Genomic DNA, 26,335 nt, shown 5'->3' on the forward strand with positions numbered 1-26,335 from the left:
CTGGGTTACTGAGTTCACGTGAACCTACGTGGTGTGTGAAATGTTACAGTTGGTATTTAAATGGATTAAACTAATTTCATTTGGTGGAACCTGGAATTATAGTGAATACATCACTGCATGTAATTTATGTTTTAACAGCAATTACCTCACCACGTCCACACAGGCCGAGAACACACACACCTTTGTATACTGCAATCTATATATTCACCTTGATAATAACAATTTAACAGGGAATACTGAAATACTAGGAAGATGTTACTAGGAAGATGTCAACAATCATCTAGTACTGCATGAAATCAGTGGCGTTTGGCACTAAACAAATAAGCGTTCGTTTGTCGATTACTGGTGCATAATATCGACAACATAATTTTATTTACAAACCATAGCTATTTGTTTCAATATTACTTTAACCAAAGCATCTCCTTCAACAGACTGATGCAAACAATAATTTATTCTGCGCTCTTGTTCCTTTTGCCCCCTAACAGATTTAATGTAGCACCGTGCTCGTATTACGACACTTCCGTGTACTACGTTGGACACTATACCAAAAAGAACATGCACGTAACAAACATGAATGAAAGTTAAACTATCATGGGATATGTTATGACAATGAACAATTGGATAATTTCATTACGCAGCTTTATTGAAGTGCATTTACAAGCTGCTAGATGGCTTGATCTAACGTTAGTCATCGCTCCGTAGCTAGCTGGCATTACTATCATAGATAAACTGTTCACGCAGTTTGGATCGTTTTGTTTTGCAATATATATCCACCGTTTCAGCAACTTGTGAGAGCCGGAATTTTGGAAGATTTCCAAAAGATCTGGAGAATATATGATATATTATGATATATCAGAGAGACACACACGTCGTCGCAGGCGTAGCCATTGTTGCTTTCCAGTATGGCGAAGTGAAAAAGGCATCCGAAATTGCGACTGCACTGGGGGATGCTAGCTACAAAAACAATGCCAAATAGCTTATGCTGCACTGATTGAATGACCACCAGCAATAGGTGACGGTTTCATTTTATGATAGCATTACAATTATGTTATCTTATTATCACTGAATTAGTCATCATCATGGCATGGTACACACAGTGCCTCCCTGCGAGTCCCTGTTAATCATGAAGCTACTCCATGCTTACTGCTTCAACTACACTCTCCTTCTGCTCCTGCTCACTCTGTCCCTCTTCAGCTTCCCTGTCATACGCCTGCTCCTCGGCCTGGTAATGGCCATGGCCGGCCACCTCTTCCCTAAGTTCCATCTGTTGTTGCACAGTGTCGGGTACTATGGATGTTGAAGCTACTGCAGCCCCTGAAGCAGACATGTCTGTTATTTTTACACATTTGGCGGCACCTGCCTCTAGATTTAATTTTTTGGCCCCCACCCCCCGCGGCAGCAGTTGCGCTTTTGTTTATCCATTTTAACTCCTTCACCCGTCCACAGATTTTTGGCTCTGAGTCACAGCAGCTGACAGGAGAAACAGAGAGGACAGAGGGGGAGGGGTGGGGCCTAGTGGGAGATGTGATTGGGCAGCCCAGTGTCTGTATAGAAAATGTACCAATGGGCCGCTGTCCCTGCTTTACGGGCCGGTCTTTGGCCTTTTTTTTTAATTAAAAATTATAAATTAGATTATCTCTGCCCCAAGGTGCGTAGGGCCACCGCGAAAATTCCCGGTATAACAGATTACCAGTTCACCTCTGCAAACTGCTCGGTTTTGTTAGTATATCACCATTTTCGCCATTTGTCAGTGGCACCACAGGTTGGCAATTCAAGTGAATCGACAACATCATGCATGCACCATTGTGATCCCTCTATAGCGTAAATCTGCGACAGGAATCCACAGAGAAGGAAGGGCTTCCTCTGAGTTTGGACGACTCGTTTATCGAATGAGGAGGACAAGACACCTCGCGAATGTCCACTTTTTCCCCAGATACCATGTGTTCGAAAGTCTGGATTGCACTGAAACGACTTGATCTTAATGGTTGGTTTGAACTTGTTTGATTTGAATCAGCAATTTAAGTAGTTTTAGTGTAAATTGGTGGGCAAATGTCCTGATGGGTACAGTTCCCATAGCAACATGGACGACAGGCTTGCAGTGGCGTCTGTTTTTGGAACTGTGTATTATACCGTATTCTCTTGTTCTGTTTGAAGCTGATAAATCAACAATGAAGAACAGATTTTTATCAGCTGATTATTCTGTTTAAAAACGCGGAAAATCGATGAACGAATTCATTTAGTGCATGCCATAGCCAGAGAAAGTGATCAACAGATGTTTTTGACGTGAGCGAAAACCGCTGATGACGGACAACAATTGTCATGTTGATAGTTTTGTGCAATAACCACTGACTCTTTTGAAGATGACAGAGTGATAGCTCTGCGCGAAATTCACATTCCCAACGGCGCAGAAGTAACAACTGTCAAACAGGTATTTATTTCCCATGTGTTCAATTAATTACAGATATATAGATAGATAGATAGTGTGTGTGTATATATATATATATATATATATATATATATGTGTGTGTGTGTGTGTGTGTGTGTGTGTGTATATATATATATATATATATATATATATACACACACACACACACACACATACAAATACATGAACATGAGCTGTTCTGGGTAAGACATGTTAATATAAAGACATGTTTATAAACATATCATCTGTACCTAGATCCTGTCCCATTCTTTTGGACTGGACACAGCTGAAAGGACTTTTAAGGTATTTTGGTCGACACTGCTATGGATAAAACTTTTATGGGGCAACTGGATCAGCAGTCCTCACTCATAGCACTGGTTGTTCTTCACTAACGCATAAACGAGTGCATGAAACAAACACACACACACACACACACACACACACACACACACACACATATATATATATATATATATATATATATATATATATATATATAAATTATAATAACTACATTGAATGATGTTGCAATTCATTCTCAGATACGAAACAGCCGGGGGTACCTGATTCCTCTGAACAGCAGTATGCCTATCAATAGCAAACATGTGTAAGTTATTATGGAACAGCTACATTAGTCTGTCACTCTTCATTCATTAAAATATTAATTAAAAGTCCCTCAGAAGTACATTATGTCCTCCTGTAAATTTACTACACCTTAATTAAAACTATGAATGAGGGAAATTAACATGGTACATGATAGCATGTTTTGCTATATTCCTGTTTATGTACCTGGAGACATAATAACTAAAAAGTCAACATGTGCAGTCAACTCAGTTATGTTCTGTCTGAATTTCTAGGCCTTATGTTCTGGAAGTGGCCAAAACATTCCAGCATGGTAAGATTTTTCCTCCATTTAAGTATACTTATTTGTTGTCATATTTAGATTTTTTTTGGTAAATGACTGTAAGTCTGCAGTGATTCTGTCGGAATACACACTGATTATGAGAATAGTATGGGCTGGTTTGGACGTCTCTGTGTTACTGCAGTGAATCCCCAGGCGCGGAACATGGCTTTGACTGTCATACACAGAAGCCTAAAGTCCAGACTACACAGTGTAGTGAGAAGGGTAGGCACATTACCACTGACCTAAGTCATGACCATGGTTCAGAGATATAAGTGAGGAGATAGAGGGGAAAAACATGATTAACATTATTTACATACAGCTTTTGTTTCAGATCAACAGACTCGAGGACCTTCTTCCACAGATCAAATTAAAACACGACGAAAAAATGGTTAAGGTAATGATGGAAAAAGTGAAGAAGTACAGATAGTAAAAAATAAAGATGTGCGGATGGTAATGATGGAAAGAAAGTAAAAAAGTACAGATGTATAGATGGTAAAGTAATATGTTTGTCCCTGAGTGAAAGATGTGAAAAGTTTACTTTTTAGGAACTAAATCAGCATTTTATTTTTACATTTCCAGGATGTAGAACAGCTTAAACAGAAACTTGTATTTCTCAACAAAAGAATGGAGGTATGTCCCACTGTAAATTGTGGTTGCAACGCTTGTGAACTGACAATACTTTAATGAAAGGATTTTTTCTGCTTTGTATAAGCGTTATCATTAGTCTGAACCTTACAGCCTGTTTGTATCTGACTCATTTGACTCTGACGATTTGAGCCAGGTTTGAATCGAAGCTGAAATGTGGTCTGATGTCAGGTTTGCATGTGTTTCAGATGGCGGAATCTTTCTGCTGGAAAGGCATGTTTAATAAAGCACCTTTATGGTAGAGTACAATTCTACCCAAAGAGGACAAGGAGTCTCCCTCATGATGGACAATATTAGTAGTGGTTTTTTTGGTACATGTGATGTTAAGAACGCTTGATTATTTGGTCACAGTCTAAACAGTGTTAATGCAGAGTGTGAATGTAAACATAGTGACTTGTACCAATAAACTGACAGTAAGAGAAAACTCTATGTAAAAATATTGTGTCAAACAGTCCACACTGCCTGTGTCCGATGTTGTGTCACAAAGAGTGTTTATCATTGCCTTTATGATTAAAAACAAAGCAACAGAATGGGACAGTTTGCTTCCATTGGTTTATTGGATTAGGAGAAAAAAAAATCTCTTTCTGAGCAAAAACGTTTTATTGTCCTATGCAACTCACAAAGATGCTTTGAAAAAGTACCAAAATATATATTCCAAAATACCTTGTATAGAAAGTGGATGTGGACAGATAGGAGGAGGGTGGGTGGAGGAGGAGGAGTGTGGAGCTGTCATCTCTCAGATCACACCCATCCTGTAGCTGCACTGACTACCCCAGAGCTAAAGGACCCATACAGCCAGGTTTAGAGGCTAGGCTGCACACTGCTGCTTTAATGGTGTAGAGACAAGTCCGTCAGACAAGTGACAAATCAGCAAGTGATTATTCTACGCTTTGGCCAAAAACACAACCAGTGTGAGCAGTGCATGCTGTGTGTCACTGCTGCAAACAAAGGGAGAGCAGGAATGTAAATTCAGACGCTGAATGATTTCATGTGGTGTGGAGTAAACCCGGTCCCCGCCCCCATCATCAAACCATTTCAGAGAAATCTGCTGGTTCATTAATAAAGTAGACAGGATCTCATTGATCACAATATTTTTTAAAAAATGTATTTGAATGTAATTACATATTGTCTAAACAACTGGCAGACTTCACATTGATCCACAATAAAAAAAAATCTTCATTAGACTGGTATGGAAGGAAAAGTAGGAGAAAACACTATGTACATACAGAGAAGCATAAGGGAGCAAACAGAAATCATGAGCATTCAAACATGAATTCGTCAGGAAGCCAGACCTCTGTCCTCACAGGCCAGTTTCGTTACATTGGACATGACAAAATGAGCCTGCTAAAAAAAACAACAACAAACAAACAAACAAACAAATAAAAGACAAAAACCCAGAGAGGTGAAAAAAAAGGACAATAAAGTTGTCGGTTTACATTTCATTACACAGTGGGGGTTTTTAAACTAAAACTCCTTCCCAATGAAGAGCTCTGTGTGTCGGAGTTTGGTGAAGGCGACAGAGATCTGGTGTGTGACACCGGGGCACACAGACAGTCTTATTCGGTTTTGGACTTTTTGCTGTCGTTGCCGTTTTTCTCTGGGACTGTCTCCTCAGGCTTTCTCTTCTTACTGCAGTCAGACTGACTGTTACCTGCGTACGGTGAGAACGTGACAATGACACAGGTCATGTTGTCACAGCCCGTCCCGTCTCCGGAGGTGTCTGGAGCCAGGCAATGGTCCAGCAGCTGGATGGAGACAGAACAAAAAAAAAAAAACACCAGAGTCAGGACCTTTAGCAGGGCTTGGGTTTGAGTGGACTGGCTGGGTAAAGTACAGATCACATGTTTACTGTACTAGTCTCATTATACCAATCTTGAGTTTACTTCATCCTTCAGTAACTTTCACAGTGTTCTTAATCAAATATGACTGAGCTTGTCAGGACGTGCTGAGCGCTGTGAGGATTTTGGGCTTAAGATGTTGTTCCATCACAGCACAGACCAACTCTGACAGTCATGCTTGATGTTTCATTAACAAACATGGTCTCATAGTCAGTGCCCTGCCCACACAGCGAAGTCACGGCACTTCCATCACGTTAGGAACACAACAGTGACTCAGCTGTCAAGAAGTTCACAGTGCTTTTACAAATGTTAGCCAAATCTGCTCACACACTACATTACAAATCCCTTGGATAAGGTACCCTGGTCACACAGGTACCCTGTGTGAGAAGTGATCCAGAAATTAGAACCGACCAGCTGGTCACACTGGGCTGTGTAAGCCATCTCTCTGTGGTCCTGGCTTTGGATAAAGTGAGTGGGTATCCTTGGGTTACACACAAGACAAGAAAACACTGGCATTTAAGCAGTACATAAATTTATGCATATACGTGTGTGCGCGCATGTGTTTTTGTTGGGAGTTCAGGACAGTAATTCATTTATTCAGAGGAAACTGACAGGACTACCTTAAGGTTTTACATTAACTTATTGACGGCATCATCAGGGTTTACTGAGGCTCACACTGGAGCAGGTGTCTCAACACAGAGACCATTAACAGCACACTGTCCAGTAACAGATTTACCAGTGATCAAATACCATGTCACAGATTTACCAGTGATCAAATACCATGTCACAGATTTACCAGTGATCAAATACCATGTCACAGATTTACCAGTGATCAAATACCCACCTCTTCAACGATGGAGGACAGTGGCCTGGGTTCACTGCCTTCATCTGCCTTCATTCTCTCACTGACAAAATCCACCACCTCCTGACTGCTCATGACATTCCTACAAACATCCACATGTCAGTGCGTTAGGACAACTCCATTCCACACAACAAACACACACAGACACATGTGTGCATGCACACACGCACGCGCACACTAGGGATGCAATGGTACATAGTATGTTGTCGAACCCTTCAGTGTGCCCCCTACAATTCAATACGCACACGTGAACTGTGGTATTACGATATGCCTGTCATTTTTCCCATAATTTTCCAAAACTCGCTATTGCGCTGCAGACCTGTGTTAATTTCATTGACGAAAACTGTGACGAAAAATGTTTGAACACTGAACTTTTTGTTCACGACGAAAACGAGATGATTACTAAATAAAAATGCACCTTTGAAAATAAAACCTGTGACAAAATATATTATCATTTTCATTGACAATTACAATTTACAATTTAGTTATTTGGCAGACGCTTTTTACCAAAGCGACTTACAATTGGTGCATCAGTCGGATTTCTAATACCTTCAACAGAGATCATAATAAGACTGAGCGTCAAATTGCCCTTTCGCATTGCGCCCCTGGAATACTTTTACAAACAGAAATACAAGACAAAGGTTTTTTTTTTTTTTCTCTAGGGAAGGGAGGTTAGGCATTGGGGGACAGGTGTGTTCTAAAGAGGTGGGTTTTCAGTTTCCTGCGGAAGATGGTAAGAGATTCCGCAGTCCTAACTGCATGGGGGAGGTCGTTCCACCACCTCGGGGCAATGGCGGAGAAGAGGCGTGGTCGGGAGGAGCGGCTGCCGGGTTCCCAGAGTGAGGGGACCGTCAGTTATCCGGAGGACGTGGAGCGGAGGGTCCTTGTTGGGGTGTAAGGCGTTGACGAATAATAACAAGTTGATAATGTCAGAGACAGACGAATGGACCTGCAATCTCTGGTAGTGCTGCCCTGCAAATATCCCCCCTCCTCTGGAAATCGAACGTTAAACATTTTAACTAATGTTAACTTGGCAATTTAAATCATGGCTACTCTCAGAAGAAGAAAAAGAGCGGATTTGTGGACACATTTTAGCCATAAGACAACTGAAAATAAAACGCACTGCAAACAATGTGCATGCAAAATTGGTGGGAAAAATACCACAAACCTCAAGATGCAAACCTAAAGAATGTAGCAAGCCTAAGAATATCTGTGTGCTTAATGAAATCACTGTTACAATGCAGATTGACTAATATTTGATTAAAACTTGTATATTTTTCGTTGACTAAAACCTGACTAAAAGTTGTAATGATCAGATGACTGAAATATGATAAAAACAAACAAGTATTTTGGTCAAAAGGCTAAATCTAAGACTAAACCAAAATCACCTACCAAAATTAACACTGTTGCAGACTACACACGTTGTACATTCAGATCCACAGAACATCTCTGGAGCCTATCAGAATTTCCCTGCAGCCAATTAGCAGTCTGTATGCAAATATGAGCTGGAGAAGAGAGGAAAAACTAAAAACAAATATTCTCTAAGCTCCAACGTTACAATGGCGAGCGCTAGCGACACAAAAAGAAGCAAATTTGAAGAGGTACAGTCATCTTTCAAATCTACGACGGAGTAGTAGGGCCACGTTGAGGGGGAAAAATCTGAGATTTAGAGAATAAGATCATAATATTACGGGAATAAAGTCATAATATGACGAGAATAAAGTCATAATATTTCAGGAAAAAAGTTCTAACGTTACAAGAATAAAGTCGTGATATTACGCGTAAAAGAAAATCGTAACATTGAGTATAAAATCGTACAATTTTGAGAAAAAAAAACCCATAAAGGAAAATATATTACCAGCAACCAGCAAAACAGGCAAAAGGACAGTCAATGGTAGCCTGAGCCTGTTTCTGGCAACTGCTGTTTGTCTCAGGCGTCCTTATTTGTGAAACCTGTACTAAAGTATAACTTCACAAGATGCTCCACGTTCCTCATTTTAACGCAGGGGGCAGGCTGCTCTTCTGATATTTCTCCTCTAAAATAACACGTAGCCTAAAATTACGACTTTGTTGTCGTAATATTATGACCTTTTCTTGAAATATTAGGGCCACATTGAGGTTGTAATTTTACATCATACAAATCCACTGTGTGGGAAAATTTTGGATTCAGCGTTCAATACAATGATGAGGGTAGGAAGGCCGTAAACAAACAAAGTACAGTCTGCAAGCATTGCTTTGCCACTGTCAGCCTAGTCAGTCATGCTACCACTTTTCTGAATGGAATGTTTTATTTGTCTATAGGCAAAATAAAGAGCTTATTGTTTAAAGGGTGATGTGTTTTTTTTTTCTTAAATATAAAGATGCCACACACAGACACACACACAGGCACATGTACGTCTACGAACATGCGTGCGTACACACTACACACACACCCCTGCAGCAGAGAGACTGTGACATCAAGAGTTAACTGTTATGTTAGAAATAAAAGGCGGCTTAGTATTCTTGTGTTAGCAGTGTCCATACCAGATTCCATCACACGCCACCACCATGAACTCATGGTCTGGGTTGAGAGTGAGGACTTTAACGTCAGGCATGGCTGAGATCATCTGTTCTTCAGGGGGCAGGGCTTTGTTCCGTTTGTAAAAATGATCCCCTAGACACAAAATGACACATCAACATGTCACAGCGTTCACACAAAACAAACCCTCCTTCGCATAAAATGACATCCAGCCATGTCCACTCTCCTCCATCACAAGCCTGGTCCTGACTGGGCCAACAGCCCCTCTCATTACAGTTGCAACACCAGGGAGCTTTTTAGTTCATGTTATCTCGATAGGAAAACATAACTTTAATATGACTACATCTAAGTAAAACTCTTTACTCTCACCTCATTATTCATACAGTATTCTGTGTGAATGCGGACTCAAACAATGACAACTATGCCACTATTCTATCAGTTAAGTTTTGGTGTGGAAAACGTGAGAAACAGTCATGAATGTTTCAGGTGCAAGTTGACAGTGAATGTCCTGAATGACTGTATAAACACAAAGAGGTGGATTAGGGATGGCCCGGCTGACAGACAGCACTGATGTCATTACCGATGGCTCTGGACAGGTTCAGGCCTCCGTTGACACGCCCATCCATGGTCACCTTCCCCCCGGCATTCTTTATCCTGGCCAACTCTAGCTCGTCCTCTGGTTTATGGTCATAGGACATGTCCACTGCTTTGCCCCTCTCTGACACCACACAGCGTGAGTCTCCAGCATTCGCTACAATCAGCTGCTTCCCCCGAATAAGGGCCACCACCGCCGTGGTCCCACTGTCTGAGCCAGGCTGAGAGCGAGAGAGAAAAAGTTTAAATATTCCTCTATTAACACACCGGCCCCTACAGTCATATTTCTCGGTCTATTCTGTCTTAACGTTTCAAATGAAAAAAGCTTTAAAATTGGTGTAAAACTGCAGATAATATCTGATGCCATGTCTAGAGCAGACAGAAGATTATAATCCACAACACGTTTCCTGACGTCATAATGTCAATGCCTGAGTAAAGACGTTGGCTTCTATCCACCATATCCATTTCCATATCAGACATTCACTGTAAACGCATATGATGTTTGACACTCCTCTGAATACAGTTTTTGTATCAGCGATCACAATCCATAAACCCATAAACAGCAGGCGTACTGGAATACTCTGTGTTCAGTGACAAAATGCGGTGAAACACATTTTTTCTGTTGGGTAAAGTACTGAGACACTTCTAAAAATTTTAAGACAGTGATGATGTCAGACTTCTCAAAAGTATACTAACTCACTGGACTTTCAAGAGAAAGATTTTTACCATCAACAAGCAAAGACAACTCATATCAACGGATCAAATTTAAGGGTCAAAGTCCGCTGGATATTGATTTGTGCTGCACTAAGAATCAGAAGAAATCTAAACATCTGATCTCACCTCTTCTTTTCCATCCATCCCAGGTAAGCACATCTCTTCCTCTTCATCAGTGTCATCTTCCTCACCTTCCTCAGTGTCATCCTCTTCATCATTTTCACTGCTGTCTTCTCCGTCATCTTCTTCGCTGCAGTCCTGTGGGTAGAGGAGTCGGAGTTAATCCATTAACATAACTCACTCGCTCAACGTAAAAGACTCAACACGTCACATGACAGAGGCTTTCTTCACCCACAGTTTCCTACAGAGAGTAAGAAACGCTGAAACCAGGTCAGCTTTTCTCCAAATTGTCCATTTCCTGAGGTTCTGCTCATCTTACATGCATATGTGGTTATTTTAAAGCCTCTCAGTCACATCAGAAATAAGGTGTTTCTTTACACTGCTCAACAGTGTACCCTGAACTAAATCAAAGGTGACTCATAATTTTATCCTCTTTAAGACAACTCCACAGATGGAGGGATTCCACCGGCTCTGACGCCTGAGTGCCGGCATGCTAACATTAGCATCCTCAGCAGGTCAAAGCTGAGCTACACTCAACACTAACTGAAATCTGACCAGGCTGTCAGACCAACACACACCCATTTTACAGATCAAACAGTCAGGACGGTAACAAGATTTATCTGTTTTACAGATCAAACAGTCCCTCCATCTGTAGCATACACCTACACTCTGTCAAGTTTATGAATACAGCGGACAGACTGTCTCTGTTCTGTAAACAATGTGTCCCCAGTAACACTAGTCACCACAGTCTATCTATTTGTGATGCACTGAAGGGGATGAAACAGCTGACAGTCTATTCACATCCAAGATAAATAAAGACACTACAGATAGTACACACTTCTCTCACATTTACACAAGTGATCATATGACTGACTGGAGTTCTGCATGAAAAGCCAAAATTCACAGCTTCCTACTGAAGATGATCATCTGAGCTCACTGAAACTCAGCTAGCAAAGCCCGCTAATCACATCAGATTCCCATGTACACATTACTAAAGCAAGGTCACAGGGAACAGCCTTTCCTTTAACTGATACACACATAAGTAACACACAGGCTACAGACAACAGCCAAGATAAGGAAAACACACATGTAGGGTTTCCCATCAGGGCGCTGGGCTGCTGTGAGCTGGCAGAGCAGACCCTGTGAGCATTGGGTTATGTGTCTGTGAGTGTGTGGAAATCTGCCAACAGGAAGCCAAACGGTTCTCTGTAAGAAAATTTATCCTCTGCTGTTTTTCCAATGGTGGTGGGAAATGCTGTCTCAGCGGCGGTCCTGATCATCTGACAATTCCATCTTTACAGTGTCATTACAGTAATGCGTGTCTCATCTCCAACTAAACGGCGAGTGGGTGCCCCAGTTTCTGTGTGATGTCAGATGGAACAGTTCTGTGGAACTGTTCAGTTGGGCTGAGATCTGTTGAATGGGGCCACTGCCTATGGTGCACCTTATTTTCACACTCCACACAACCATGATCACTCATGCCCTTATGAACAGGGTCATCATGATCCCTAAACATGACCTCTTCTAAAGAAATGACCTCTTATCCACCATAAAACACGTCCTCACCGAATGAAGGTCATTTCTCACAATGTCTGGGTATTTATGTATACTACTTTGTCATATGAGTGGACACAAACCATGTGAGGAAAATGTGTGACACCATAAGTGAACGGCCCAAACACTTCACTGGGGAATGCAAAGTTTCAAGACCTCAGGGCTTCCGACGTGGGCCACACTTGTCCATTGCTAAGCCCTCGTCCACTAGTGCCTGATGATTTTACAGCATTGGGAAAAGGAGAAAGTTCTGCCCGACTGACCCTTCCCAAACACACCCTGTTACCCTCTCTCTGTGACACAAGACCCAGCCAGTAGGCTGCACTGCACCCACATGAACTACACCCAATTAACTCTGCCCTGGACAAATGGACAAATGAACCTGCAAGGTTACCTGTGAGGTAAAAGCAAAGAAGGAAACCCTCTACCGTATCTTTTCTGTGTTCCTGCTCAGTTAAATCCACATCCACACTAACCCCTCTAAAGTTTGGGTCACCAAAGGTCAATCCTCACCTCTTCATCACTGCCCTCCTCCTCATCCTCCCCTTCCTCAGACTCATCGCTGTCCTCAAAAAACTTTGATTTGGCATTTCCTTCTCCCTGAGCCGCTGAGGAGGAGCAGGAGGGTCCAGCGTCGCCCGTTGTCCCAGTGCCACCTTCTCCCTTTGAGGCCTTCTCTCCGTCAGAGGAGCCTCCTGCTCCAGCACCTCCAGAGCTGGCGGACGCTGCTCTCCTGCAGGCCCTCATCTTAGAGACTCCTGCTCCTTCCCCTGCACCACCTGCTTTGGCCTTTCCATCGCTGCTAGTCTGGGAGGCCTCGGCAGGCTCTGTCTCTCCGTTGACGCCTTTCTCAGCACACAGCTTCTCTCCGTCGCCTGGCTCTTTGGATGAGTCCGGGCCAGGCCTTTTGGCGTTCAGGTTCTGTCCGTAACGGATTAGCAGCTCCTCGATTGTCATGGTTGCTTCCTCGTGCAACAAAGCTGCCTCTTCGTTATCCACTAATGGGAAAAGTAGAGTACACATCAGGTCAGATCAATACCGTACTGTCACTGTGGAGCCTTACTTAAGCTCTGACACAGCTGATTTCATACGAACCAACATGTCTCAGAGCAGTCAACTGACTACAGAGTAGGGACACTAAAATAACTTCTCTGGTCAATTAATGATGTGGTTTAATCAGTTAACTTGAATCAATAATAGTATTCCATATTTAAACTTTTTGCAGCATGTTTCACACTGGATGAGATGAGGGGATACAGATTAATCAAAATATTTTTGTGCAGAACTTGTTCTCACACCGGACACATCTCTCAGAACACATCTGTCAAGAGGAACAAAGTCCCGACTCACAATTTCTGCTATGTTCCCTAGATTTTCAGAACTTCTCTGACCGTTTCTCTCTGCTTTTGCTGACATCGATCATCCAGAGTCAGAGGCGAGGCAGGAGATGGTGTGGAGATAGAGCCTGTGTCCCATTCAGTGTGGGCTTAATGTATACACTACAAAAAGGCACGAGCAGCAGTGTAAAGAAAAGTCCATTGTAGGGACTTTCAGAACCAGCTCTGGATAACGTTTAAAAGAAATTCCACAAAACTGCATCCCAAGTTGCAGATGCAGTGGAACATGAGAGAGCTTGTTTACCCTCACTCACACACAGCACACTGTACAACTGCTTTCCTAAAATGAATGATTTGTCTCTCTGTTTTTGGAGAAAATGACATCTCATTGAGCCCACTGTAGCTCAGTGTCATGTGACGAGTTTGACTGAGACACTTCCACACATCACCGCTATGTTTAACTACTGCACCCACGCTGGGGAACTGGCTGCCACACTTACACAGCACTGAAACTACCAAGATCAATAAAAAAAAAGGCCTCTGTATTTTTAATTAGACCTTTCAAAAATTAGACAGGATTTTTTGCTTTACTAAGCAACCACTAAATTTCTGGGCATTGTAAAGAAAAATTTTGATGGAAAAATCACAGAACTGTTTCAAAGACTGGATTTAACTGATGATTCCTGTTCGCCACTGTTACACAGTTACCATAATCCCATTTTTAATCCAGCATGGGCTGCGTTGGCTGCATACCTCATACTGTCTACTCACCATCATCTTCATCAGCAACCTTTTCATTGCCCGGGTCCTCCTGCGGACGGCCAGCGATCTGGACTAGCTCTTTGATCACCTCCTCTGTGGTGATGCGGCTGTCAATGGCCAGGAAGGCATCCTCCAGGGCCTAGGACAGAGAAGCAGCCGCAACGGTTAACGGTCAGGCATGGCGTCAGGACCGCTTTCAAATTATGCCACAAAAAAAAACCTTACTCTGGCTTTATGCTCACATGTCCCCTAACAACATCAAAACAAACAATAATGATTTTAATTTTTCTCTTAAAATGTATTGATTCAGACAGGCAGAGCAAACAATCCATTCAAGGATATTAGTGATTACTGGGATGTTTCAAGGAAAAAATATCAAGGAAACTTGAGGACTGTACTTTCTTTACTTTCTTTGTTCTCTCTCTAGGGCATTTTCTGCTGCAGTAATATTGTATCTTTACAAACAACAATGCAGACCAGTGACTGTTCTTGGAGCTTTTATTATAAGGTGGATAGCGCTATACAGTATCACATGAGTCTAGAGGGCCATCTGTCTGTCTGATGTGGACAAATAATCAAACACTTGTTCCTAATTGACAGCTCCAGACCAAAGTGCTATCATCACTGTTTGTTCTGACACAAAGGCCTTTAGTGGCTCTGGACACTGCCATGGGGAAATCTGCCACTGATTGGTGTATCTTGACCAATTAGCTCAACTTCTAACTGCTCCAATTATTATTATTATTTTTACAAAGTTCTGTTAGATGCCAGCTTATTGGTCACTTTCTGCACAGTTTCAGGAACAATGTGAGGTGCTTTTGGTAAGGTTTCAAAAAGAGTGACCTGTAGTTTAGCACGTACCTTCTGGAGTTTGCCGTCTTTGTACGCCTTCTGTTCCTTTATGATGTCAGGTAGATACTTGGAGCAATACAATGCAACCTCTTCACCTAAGCAGACAAACAAAACGTTTTACACTTTTCACTGGATGACATGCTTACTGGCTGTATTTGTGTCATCTACGGTTGGAAGCTATTAGAAAATAAAATAAACTGTAATATTCTACCTCCATGTCCATCATACACCGCAAACATCGCAGTTTCATCGTCAAGCTCTGGAAGACAATTATGAGCATCCTGGAAACGAACAAAGAAACGACCCAAATCAGAGACTAAACGTGTGTACAAACGCTTCTGCGAGATTAAGTACGTGGTGTTCTTGGAACAATGGATCTCTTCTTGTAAGAAATGGCAAAGCATAACTGGCGCGAAAAAGTTGATCATGCACACTCCCCAGCAGCGGCCAGTTCAAAGCAGAAATGTGACGCGAGAACACAGAAGTGTAAAATGTGAACTAGTACAACACACTGTCAACCACAAACTAAAACACAAAATGACCCGACGTGAACATAGATATTTAAGGTCATTCATGAGGTGGTTTTTAATCTTAAAAACCAAACGTCAACTGGAGCGGCATATACAAACGGACCAGTCTCGCTAAACAGAGCCGATCTTAACTGGGATACAATTTAAAATCAAACTGAATTTCGGCGTGTACGACCTACCTCCATGGAGATGCGCCAGCCCTGCATGGCAGCGAAGCCGTAGCTTATATTTTTGTGTCCACCGTCGGCTTTTGATTTCACCGTATTGGGTTGCGACAAATATGCTCCCATGATGGTTCAAGGTATGAATAACACGTTTATCTGTAGCCACTAAATCAAGATGTTTTATAAACTAAAATAACTTTCAAAATGCGTGCGCTAATTGTTCTCAATGGCTCTTTGAAACATTTCACTATTTTCTGACGCTGAGGCAAGATTAGCTAGCTAGCTACCCGGTATTCCTGCTAGTTAGCGCGTCTCTGGCACAAGGGATGCAGGGTTGACTCTCTAATAAGCACACAGCAGAAAAAAACACAATTTGACTGGAGGGTAAAGAAACTATATATCAAAAGGCAAAACAGAACTAAAATTATTTTAAGCAAAATAGTGAGTCCGTTCTCGATATCACTCAAAATAAAGAGAAAATGCTAACACGTGTGAGGGCCAACATAATCAACAGTTCACCAAGCCCCTCTCTGAAAACCGACCGGAGACAGAGGAAGCGGAAGAACATCGATTGAGTGCAGCACGCATGCGTTTAAAGGATCAGGAAAGAATCCAAAAACTGTTTCCACAAGGCAAGTGCTAGGCTACAGCAGTCAGGTTACAGTTAAAAACCACGAAGGTAGACAGGTATCTCTAACCTCCCCGTACTCGACCCAAACACGTAATAATCCATAAAAGCTTTTACATGTTATATTTGATTAATGAAATTAAAATCCAAATACCACAATCCCAGCAAAATCTGACAAGAAAATGTACTGTTGTAGTAAATTATCTTTTTGTTAGCTCATTATTAGATATGATCAGCATCGCGGTACAGATTTTAAACTGACAAACTATTAAAATATGAAGTTTTAAAAAGTCAGCCAATTAATGACTATAGTCATCCTGCGAGTCATTTATAACCTAGTAAACACTGTCAATGACTCCATTTTCCAAGGCTGATGATGGTATCATTTATAAGCCATTGAAATATTCAAACAAAATTATTTCAGAGCTGTAGTTCAGTTACGGTGCTGGTTTATGGACATAGTCGGAACATTAGATACACAACAATAACAAATCACATGTTGTACAACAGGAAAAAACATCACAGTTATTTACATTAAGTGGAGTTATTTATCAAAGTTTTAAGTCATGAAGCAGATCAACAAGCCACAATTTATACAACAAGAAAATACATATTCAGATTATTTAAATTAGGATGTTATTTGCTACATTATCTCTGTAGATATTAGGTTCATGAAGCAGTTGAACACTTGGAAATCTTGGCCGTTCAATTAGGCTAATGAAATGCCTATTATTAGCCTATGAACTTAAGAAAAAGCAGCGTGCCTGTCACATTCTGGTACGCTTTGATTAAGGTTTTGAGTCAGAAAGTCATCTACCAAAAAACCAGGAGAGTTACCAGAAGACTAACTCCTGTAAATATATTTTATTTAAAGTTAAGTGATCTAACTAGTCACTGCTGACTGAGCTATCCACATCCTGTTCTGCCATCATATCATATAGACCACTCAATTTTAAAATTTACAGCTTTAAAATGGTAGTATATAATTAACTGTTCTATTACATTTATACATTGACTCAGAGTGTGTGACTTGTTTTTATTAATTTCACATTGGTATTTTATTCCTTAAATTATTGTAGATGTATTTCCAATGTCTGAAGGAGATAAAGTGGTTCACCCTACTGAAATGTGGGAGCATTATAACTGATTTTTCAAACAAAACTTTAATTTTTTTTTTTCTTATTGGTGTTTGTATTTCTAGTTTTCTTATATTACCATGGAATTAACTGTAATGGATGTCAATTTTTAAATAGATGACTGTAGATGAGAATGTTCTTTATGCAGTACATACATCAAAATTAAATGAGCTTAATGTCCCAGTGTCTCAGGCCCCTCTGTCTCCACAATGAGACCTGCTCTTCGGCTGCTCTTCAGTCCCTGGTGACAGACATCCTGTAATACATAAGAATGAGCTGTGTTTGCCTCTTCTAAAAATAATCAGCATTACACAAACACCTTACATAAAAACAAAAGATATGTGCACGTTTCACCTCCTGTAGCACCTCTGTGATTGAGTGCAAACACACATCTACACAAGTTATTTTCATGTCGTTCACCGGAAATGCATCCTGTAAGCATCCTGTATATCCTAGCAATCAACCCATAGTGGTCACGTCCAAATGCCGTACCCTCCCCTCATATGGTCCACCTTTACATCCCCCCAGGTACAAACCCCTGCCCCCACAGCCCTGCCCCTGTTCCTTTAGTTTTCTAAGCTGGTCAATTCTAAACCACGTGGTGAATTTAGACCTCATGGTGTCTGATCTGGGTCTAGTTAGATTTAACATACGCATTTACAAATTTAAACAGACAAATTTAAGACAGACTGATACACAATATACTATACTGATACACAAGGGAATCCATGTGATAGATCAACCAGTTTAAACCAGGAGATTTTAGAAATTCTTCACTATAGATTTAGTGATGAAACAGTCAATGTCCATGGTATTGTCAATACAAAGACAAGTTCATCTTGACCAATGATATCTGCATGCTACAACCTGTATTCAAGGGTGTTTTGTGAGTCCACCTCGTGCGACAAATTTGAGCAGAGTAAGTTACCTTTCAAATATTGATTGATGCTTCAATTTTATGGTTTACGGTTACTTTTCTCAAGTGATTATAGGACAATATGAAACAGACCCTGGCTCACGAAATAGACCCTGGCTGTTTTGCTTCCACATTCGTGATGATGTGGGTGGCATCACACATTATCTTGACAATACAGAATGAGTTGCATTACTATCTGAAATGAAGATTTGACTAAGATACTTAAGCCTTTGTCATTACCTGCACATTGATGCTGTGAAAAGATTTCCTATTCACATAATCTCCTTTGTCCACACTTGGTGCTTTAACAGGAATTTGTGTTCCATCCACACAGCCTATTACAGTTGGAAATCCTGACATGTTAGATAATGATTATTCGTTGTTCAAACAGCTCAGTACCTAAAGCCTTCATATAGATTTTTACATAAGACTAACCAACCTGTTATTCTGTAGAATTCCTCTTTGATAACCCTTACTGCTTTAAGTCCCAGGAAAATAACGAAAATGTGCAGAAAGTGCTTCAATGCAAGGCACACCTTTCAGATAGCTCTGCATACTGTTGCTTTCCTGATGTTTTCATCATCTCCAATGTTACACTGAAAACTGCCATTGGTAAAAAAACGAAGGGCAATGCACAGAGTTTGTAAGGATGTTAACTCAAATCCACGATGTGAGACGTTAGAGATGTGTGATTTTAGAAGGTTGTTTAGGTAGATTATGGACCGTGATGAAAAACAATAACGCTCCAAAAGAAATTCTTCTGAAAATGACAAAATATCAGAGTGAGGTGTAATAACTCGTTGCCGGCAAAGTGCACAGCGAATAATTTGAGCTTCCATGTCATTTGGACCTTGAATGAAAGGGAACGACATTATTGAAACAGGTGAAACGTCTGATTGAATCTTCTGCTACTTAAATACTGCAGGCATGGTCGGGCTTAACTCAGACAAACTTGACATTTTTCAGGTTAGTTTAAAGCATAAGTTGTCATAGTACCTGAACTGAACTTACTCTGATCTTTGTACTTGGAATCGAAAATTCCAGATTCCCATGAATTTCAACTTAAAAGATCTGGCTAACTTGAAAATCTTGCTTTCTGGAACACACCCCAGGGCAAATGCACACAGAGGATACACAGCAAAACCAGGACCAGGGAGAAATATACAGCAGGATATTTACGGGAGACACAGCAACACAAGCTGGATACAGAACAGAACTTCAGGCAGAATTCAAAATGACATTAAAAACTTGGAAACAGCAACATAACCTTCATCAGGTAAGGGTGAACGAGGTTGTTACACACACACTGAAGCAAATGGTACTATAGACAATATACATTATATATAAGTAATGTTTGAGAGCTTGCAGATTGTATACAGATAGGCTTGTGTGTTTAATTGCAAAGTGAGTGTGGGGAGATGAATCTTATTTTGTAAAATACTGTATCTATTATACAAATGATTAGACTCTCATCTTATTTACATGTTGCTGTTGAAAATATTTTGATCTGTGACCCAACCAAGATGCTCCAAGATGATGAATGTCTTTAAAAAACATACAGAGTTCATCAGAATGTTTTATTGTGTAAACATCCATAGTGCAAACAGTTCAGTGTGAAAACCAAACAGGATGATACCAAGGGAGTGTCCCTAATGGTGTAAAATAGGTAATCAGTCCCACAGTGTGTACTTTTCATCAGAGAGAGAGATAAGTGTGTGTGTGTGTGTGTGTGTGTGTGTGTTTGTGAGCTCAGAGTCAGGTAAAAGAAGTGACTTTTGGGGGGAGAGTTTTCATTTCTGTCTGAGAAAGAGAGTATGTTCCCAGCCTCATATCAAACCATGTGATCCATCCAGTGTCCATACTGAGAGTATGTCCCAGAGAGGGAGTTTCTGTCATTACTGCTGGACTGTGAGGAGAATGGCTTTCAGAAGGCTGAGGGTTAACTCTGCCCACAGACCCCCTTGATTCACTGTCCAACACACTCAGACTGGGTACAATAATTGTCTTCATTTTCAACAAACCAGTTTTCTCTCTCTAGTCTGTTTGCTCCTCCTGCTTTTTGTCCTGACAGGACTCTAAACTTTTTAACAAACAGATAAATGAGCAATACTGTCAGAGCAATCAATATATAAAACATAAATATAAAAACTAAAAAAAAAAGAAAGAAAAAAATTACTTTTATTATAATATCAAAATCCAGAGAGTTTCTTTCTGTACATGGAATGTTTTTCCCCTGAAATTTCACAGTCCCAATAATTACTCCATAAAGTTCCAAAAAAACTTAATCTGCATTATCGTGTTAGTTTTCTGCATGTGAAACTCATCTTAAATTTCCCAGTATATCATTTTATGATATAAAATGCAGTTATGCTCATACTGCCAAATTAGAAAATGGTTACAAAGAATCTATATCAACTAATGATATTCTATTTGGTCAATAACTAATTGTTTTAATTAACCACTGGGAGGGTGTGGAGCCTCTCAGCCCTGGTAATGTTATGAGGGCATCTTATCCAAAGACTGAGAGAGATGGTTTATGACACAAAGTTGGAGATTTTTAAAACTCACCTATACACTCCATTTCCATACTTTCAGACTTTTTGGAGATATAAACATCAAGAATCTCAAAGGTGAACACAACCGTGCATGTAATGCCCAGATTCTCATTGATGGTTAGTCTGAGTTCTGTTTTCATTGTCAGTGTCTTTGTTCACTGGCTCAATCAGTTATTTAATCAATCATCCTGCACACCTGGGGGACATTCAGAAAGCAGGTTTAGTGAAACTTGGAGTGAGTAGTAAACCTCCTAATAGAAAAGCTCTATGGCTTCATTCTCCTGGCAAAATAAAGCCATAGGGCTCCTCTATTAGGAGGTTTCCTGCTGACTTAAAGACAGTAGGTAAACACACTCCCTCACACTGCCATCCAGCAGGAAATCATTGGTTATGCAAAATTGGTATGATCTTGTTCATGTAATGGTTTTGTAGACTCTGTGTTCTCCACGGGACTACACTGAAATGCACTGATGATCATCCCCTCCCTCTGTCACTGTCCTGTGCTCCTCTGCTACACAACACTGTATAGAGCATCTCATAAAAAGTCACCTGAATGTTACTCTCCCCAAACTTTCTACGAGGAACCGTTTATGAATAAAGATATCCACTAGAGGGCGAAAGAGTCAGGTTAGTGAACATAAACTCCTCACAGGCATCTACAGCATTTATCGTGATCAGGCCCTTACTTAAAAAACCAAATCTTGACCCTGAAGCCTTAAATAATTATAGGCCGATCTCTAATCTCCCGTTTCTTTCTAAAATACTTGAAAAAATTGTAGCTGCTCAGCTGATAGCCCATATGTCCTCTAACAGTCCGTTTGAAATATTTCAGTCAGGCTTCAGGTGTTTTCACTCTACTGAAACTGCCCTTACTAGAGTAACTAATGATCTTTTATTAGCCATGGATGCTGGTGCTACCTCTGTTCTTATTCTGCTTGATCTGAGTGCAGCATTTGACACGGTCGATCACACTATATTGTTAAAGCGCTCGGAAAACCAAATTGGCATTCGTGGCCTGGCGCTCTCTTGGTTTAAATCTTATCTCTCTGAGAGAAAGCAGTGTGTCCACTATAATAATGTGACCTCTGAATACCACAAGCTTAACTATGGTGTTCCTCAGGGATCAGTCCTTGGCCCTCTTCTATTCTCTATTTACATGCTCCCTTTGGGTGACATTATTCGTAGTTACAACATTAACTTCCATTGTTATGCTGATGATACTCAGATTTTCTTACCTATCCAGCATAATAACCGCTCTGAATTGGCTAACCTTGAGGCATGTCTTTGTGCTGTTAAGGGTTGGATGTCTTCAAATTTCCTGATGCTTAATGCAGGCAAGACTGAAATGCTGGTCATTGGTCCCCTTACGCATAAGCATAATTTTAGTGATCTAACTCTAAATTTTGACAACTGCATCATCTCTCAAAATTCTTCAGCTAAGAACCTTGGTGTGATTTTTGACTCTAGTCTCTCGCTAGTCACTCATATCAAGAACACAACCAAAACTGCCTTTTATCACCCCCGTAACATTGCTAAAATTAGGCCCTTTCTAAGTATGGCTGATGCAGAAACCATTGTTCACGCATTCGTCACGTCTCGCCTCGCCTCGATTACTGCAATGTTCTTTACTCTGGCCTGCCTGCCTCTAGTACCAATAGTCTTCAGCTGGTCCAGAATGCTGCTGCTAGAATTCTGACCTGAACTAAGAAGTTTGATCACATTAGCCCTGTCCTGGCTTCCCTTCATTGGCTCCCAATTCATGCAAGGGCAGATTTTAAGGTCCTCTTATTAACATATAAAATTTTACATGGGCTTGCGCCTTCCTACCTGTCTGGCTTAATTACACCCTATAACCCACCTCGCACCCTGTGATCTCAAGATTCTGGATTATTAGTCATTCCAAGAGTTAAAAAGAAGTCCGCTGGCAACCGAGCCTTTTCCTACCGCTCTCCCTTCCTTTGGAATGGTTTACCTAAAGAAGTTAGAGAAGCAAACTCTCTCAATTCCTTTAAAACAAAACTAAAGACTTATCTATTTTCTCGAACTTATGCATGATATAATTTTGATTTGACTTTGTTATAGACATGTAAAGCCCTTTGAGACTATAAATAGTGATATTGGGCTCTAAATAAATATTATTATTATTATTATTATTACTTTGTTTTCTTTTGTTCTGTAACTGCCTCCCAATGCCTGGGAGAAATCATCTGATATCCATTGTTGCATGGAACAAATCAAACTGTTAAAACAGAGTGACATTTGAAAAAATTCGAGAAATTAATGATTAAGTCATTCTGTAAGATATTTAGAATTAAGTAAACAATATCAACACCATAGTTAAGCTTACGGTTACACGTACACATTTTTATCTTTTGGAATGAAATTATTTCGATTGATGATTCCGAATGTACTGTTTACATTAAAGCGATCAGGTAGTTTGTGCGTATTTACATGTCACAAAACGTACAATCGGAATTCATTGCAACTGCGAAGAAATTACCTTGCGCCGACCTGTACAATGCAGTCCAAGGCTGTATAAAAATCTCTAAGCCTGTCATACACAGAAATGAATAATGTTAGAGAGAACGCTCACTTTCAAGTATTGTTAATAGCCAGGGCAACGATAGCTTTACTTCAGGTCGGTGATTTGATAAGTTAATTGCTTAAGACAGTTATAACTTTAACTATAATTATAATTACATCATCTCTGCGTGGAATATTCTCCAAAGCTTGCTTAAAAACTTCGTAGTTGTAGGATTTGCGCCCATCTAGATTATTCTTAATTCTTTGAGAATGTTTAACACAAGTATGTTAAGTTTCTCGCACTGTCCGCCATGTAATTTAAACTCTGTCATGCATAGTAAAACGTCAGCCATTACTGCGTTATGAACATGCGCAGAAAGTTACAAGTGCAGAAGAGAATCCGATTGAGCGTTTACATGGCTAATATTTTCCTATCAAACGGATTATCAGAAATCTACACCACCTCTTTAAATCCGATTGAATTCTCGACCGGATTGGGGCATTTCTTTCCGATCGAGGTGTTTACACGAGGAATTTTCATTCCGACTGAGTTTGAATCCGATTATTAACGGAATATTAAACGCACCGAATGACTATTTTATTAAAAACTGATTAAGGAAAAGGCTGATGGTGCTAAACCATTAAACAAGGTTCGATGACAGTTTGAGAATCACCTGTTGGTTAACTGGCCAGTGGTTATCTGAAGGCCACTAGCCTAGTTATCTGAAAGCCACTGGTCAAAAGGGGAGTCTGTACAAGGTTTAACCTCAGAATCACTGGAACATTTATTAGCCCTCGTATTGCAATTTAAAAAGTCTCTCCTCCATTTGCTGCCCGACAGAACTCTAACTGAAATAATTTTGAGAATTTGAGCTATGGCTCCTAACTTTAGCTGGTACTATCTTGCAAAGCAAACTATGCCTATATTTCTCAGATGCAATTAAGCGTGTATAACTAATTGCATTTCATTTTCACACGTTTGAAAGTGAATGTCTATGTTTAGGCTACACCTTGCATTAAGATCCGATTTTGGTGATCTGTTCACAAGTGTACAGCTCAAAAGTACAGGTGTAAACGCATCCAATGCGCATTGAGGTCGCATCGAGATGCGATCACTCAGACCACATTCGGAGGTGGTCAGGACCGCATGTGACCACATTCTTATAGCCGTGTAAACGCGAATGCGAACTCGACCACACTGAACGACCGCCTACTCAACTGACGTCCTCTGCTTACGCGGAAGTACAAACTCATTTGCGTATGTACACATTCGCTCGCCAACGGCATCATATTGAAGTGCGACAACAGACAACAACAACAACAGGCAAAATGGATGTAGTTTTGACTTCTTCTTCTTTTTCTTTTAATTTCTGACAGACTGGGCACGGGAAGTGCATTGATGCCTCCCGCCAAACAACGCTTAACGTGAAAAAGCTTAAGTGGCTTAATGTTTCAAAAATGCGCTAAATGATCACCAAATTTCTCTCGGACATCTCCTGTTAGAAACGCCTCCTCCTGTCAAAAAATCACAATCGAAATCGGTCGTTATCTCAAGTTAAGCGTTTTCCTCTCCACTGACGCCCATTATAAGGAAACAGCTTAAAGTGCCTTACAAAACAGCGATGAATGATCACCATATTTGTCTGACATCTCACGTGTTATAAGCACTATGTCTAATTAAAAAAGCAAAAGTGAAATTCAGTGAAAGGGGTAACATGTTGAAAATAATTTATGTGTTTATTTGCATATAGAGCGGGGAAGTGAGATCCGATCTCAAGTGGTCAGTCGAGACAGGAGACACGAACCTTGGTGTTATCAGGCAGTTCCTATGCTAGCAGGGACGGCATCTTGCCGGGGGCGGCACGGGACGCACGCACAAGAAAAATTCAGAATGGTGACATTTGCGCGATCGCTTTTCTGTCACTCATTTGCACATCACGTCGGTGATATCATGTTACTGTGTGGGTCAAGTAACCTTGTCGGAGTGGGTACCCTGATTCTAGTTGTGAGCTAGGAAGGCAACTGCCTAAGGTCTCCCACTTAGAAGCACAAGATGGAGAGGAGTGCGGAGTTCGGTTAACCTCAGGTCTCCCCACTGGAAGCCCGAGTTAGGGGGAGCGGGGGAATCTATCAAATAGCGCACCTCTAACTTTGTACAGTACTAATGCAGTTGGTATTATCTGTCATACTACGAAATGTATCCAAATAAACTACAATTCATTCGTAATACTGTGAGTAGTTTCACAGACATATTGTTGCATTTTTTCTGGTTTGTGCGAAATCGTTAAGAATAATTAAAACCAGTCTGCACCATGGGGCGCCGGAAGCGGGACTTTTGGCTCTCAGAGTATCTATGTTAATCAACACTGCGCGCCTTATGCCAAAAGACGGAGAGAGAGGTTAACCACTGCAGCGGTGACCCAGCTCGCTTCTAATATACAGTGTAGTAGCCTTCTAAATGAAATCCAGGTTGTAGGCCACTATTGGATTGCTAATTTACGACACGTCCATTCAATAGATTCCACAGGGGTCCAAATGATGTCGAGTTTTGTGATTTTATTAAAACTAAAAATTGTTCAGATCTAAAACAGATAACAAAATATGTTTCTTTCTCTGATGTCCCACTTATTCATGTACATAACATAGTATACGTGTTGACACATGGCTGTTTTTTGGAAGAATGGCTGGATGTTTTGCTTCCTTTGGCAGAGTAGTTCGACTGAGCCTTCCTCCAACTCTCAAGACTCCATCATCTAGT

At 40.7% G+C, this 26,335-nt stretch overlaps 1 protein-coding gene across 2 annotated transcripts; it reads right to left on the reverse strand.

Annotated features, from left to right (window-relative positions):
• Positions 1 to 4,708: 4,708 nt before the first annotated feature.
• ppm1g (protein phosphatase, Mg2+/Mn2+ dependent, 1G) lies at positions 4,709 to 16,309 on the reverse strand. 2 transcript variants are annotated; one of them, XM_030772708.1, is made up of 11 exons: positions 15,835 to 16,309; positions 15,337 to 15,406; positions 15,135 to 15,220; positions 14,283 to 14,412; positions 12,951 to 13,172; positions 12,688 to 12,881; positions 10,627 to 10,758; positions 9,773 to 10,007; positions 9,198 to 9,327; positions 6,657 to 6,756; positions 4,709 to 5,719 (listed from the first exon to the last, which is right to left on the reverse strand). In XM_030772708.1, exons 1-11 carry the CDS (start codon positions 15,943 to 15,945, stop codon positions 5,531 to 5,533), a joined length of 1,599 nt encoding a protein of 532 aa, XP_030628568.1. In that variant the 5' UTR covers positions 15,946 to 16,309; the 3' UTR covers positions 4,709 to 5,530. The 2 variants fall into 2 exon arrangements, with proteins under 2 accessions (XP_030628568.1, XP_030628567.1); XM_030772707.1 differs by having other exon boundaries at positions 12,688 to 13,172.
• Between the last annotated feature and the right edge of the window lie 10,026 nt (positions 16,310 to 26,335).

The sequence above is a fragment of the Chanos chanos genome, chromosome 4 (assembly GCF_902362185.1).
Source record: "Chanos chanos chromosome 4, fChaCha1.1, whole genome shotgun sequence".
Taxonomy (NCBI): Eukaryota; Metazoa; Chordata; class Actinopteri; order Gonorynchiformes; family Chanidae; genus Chanos; species Chanos chanos.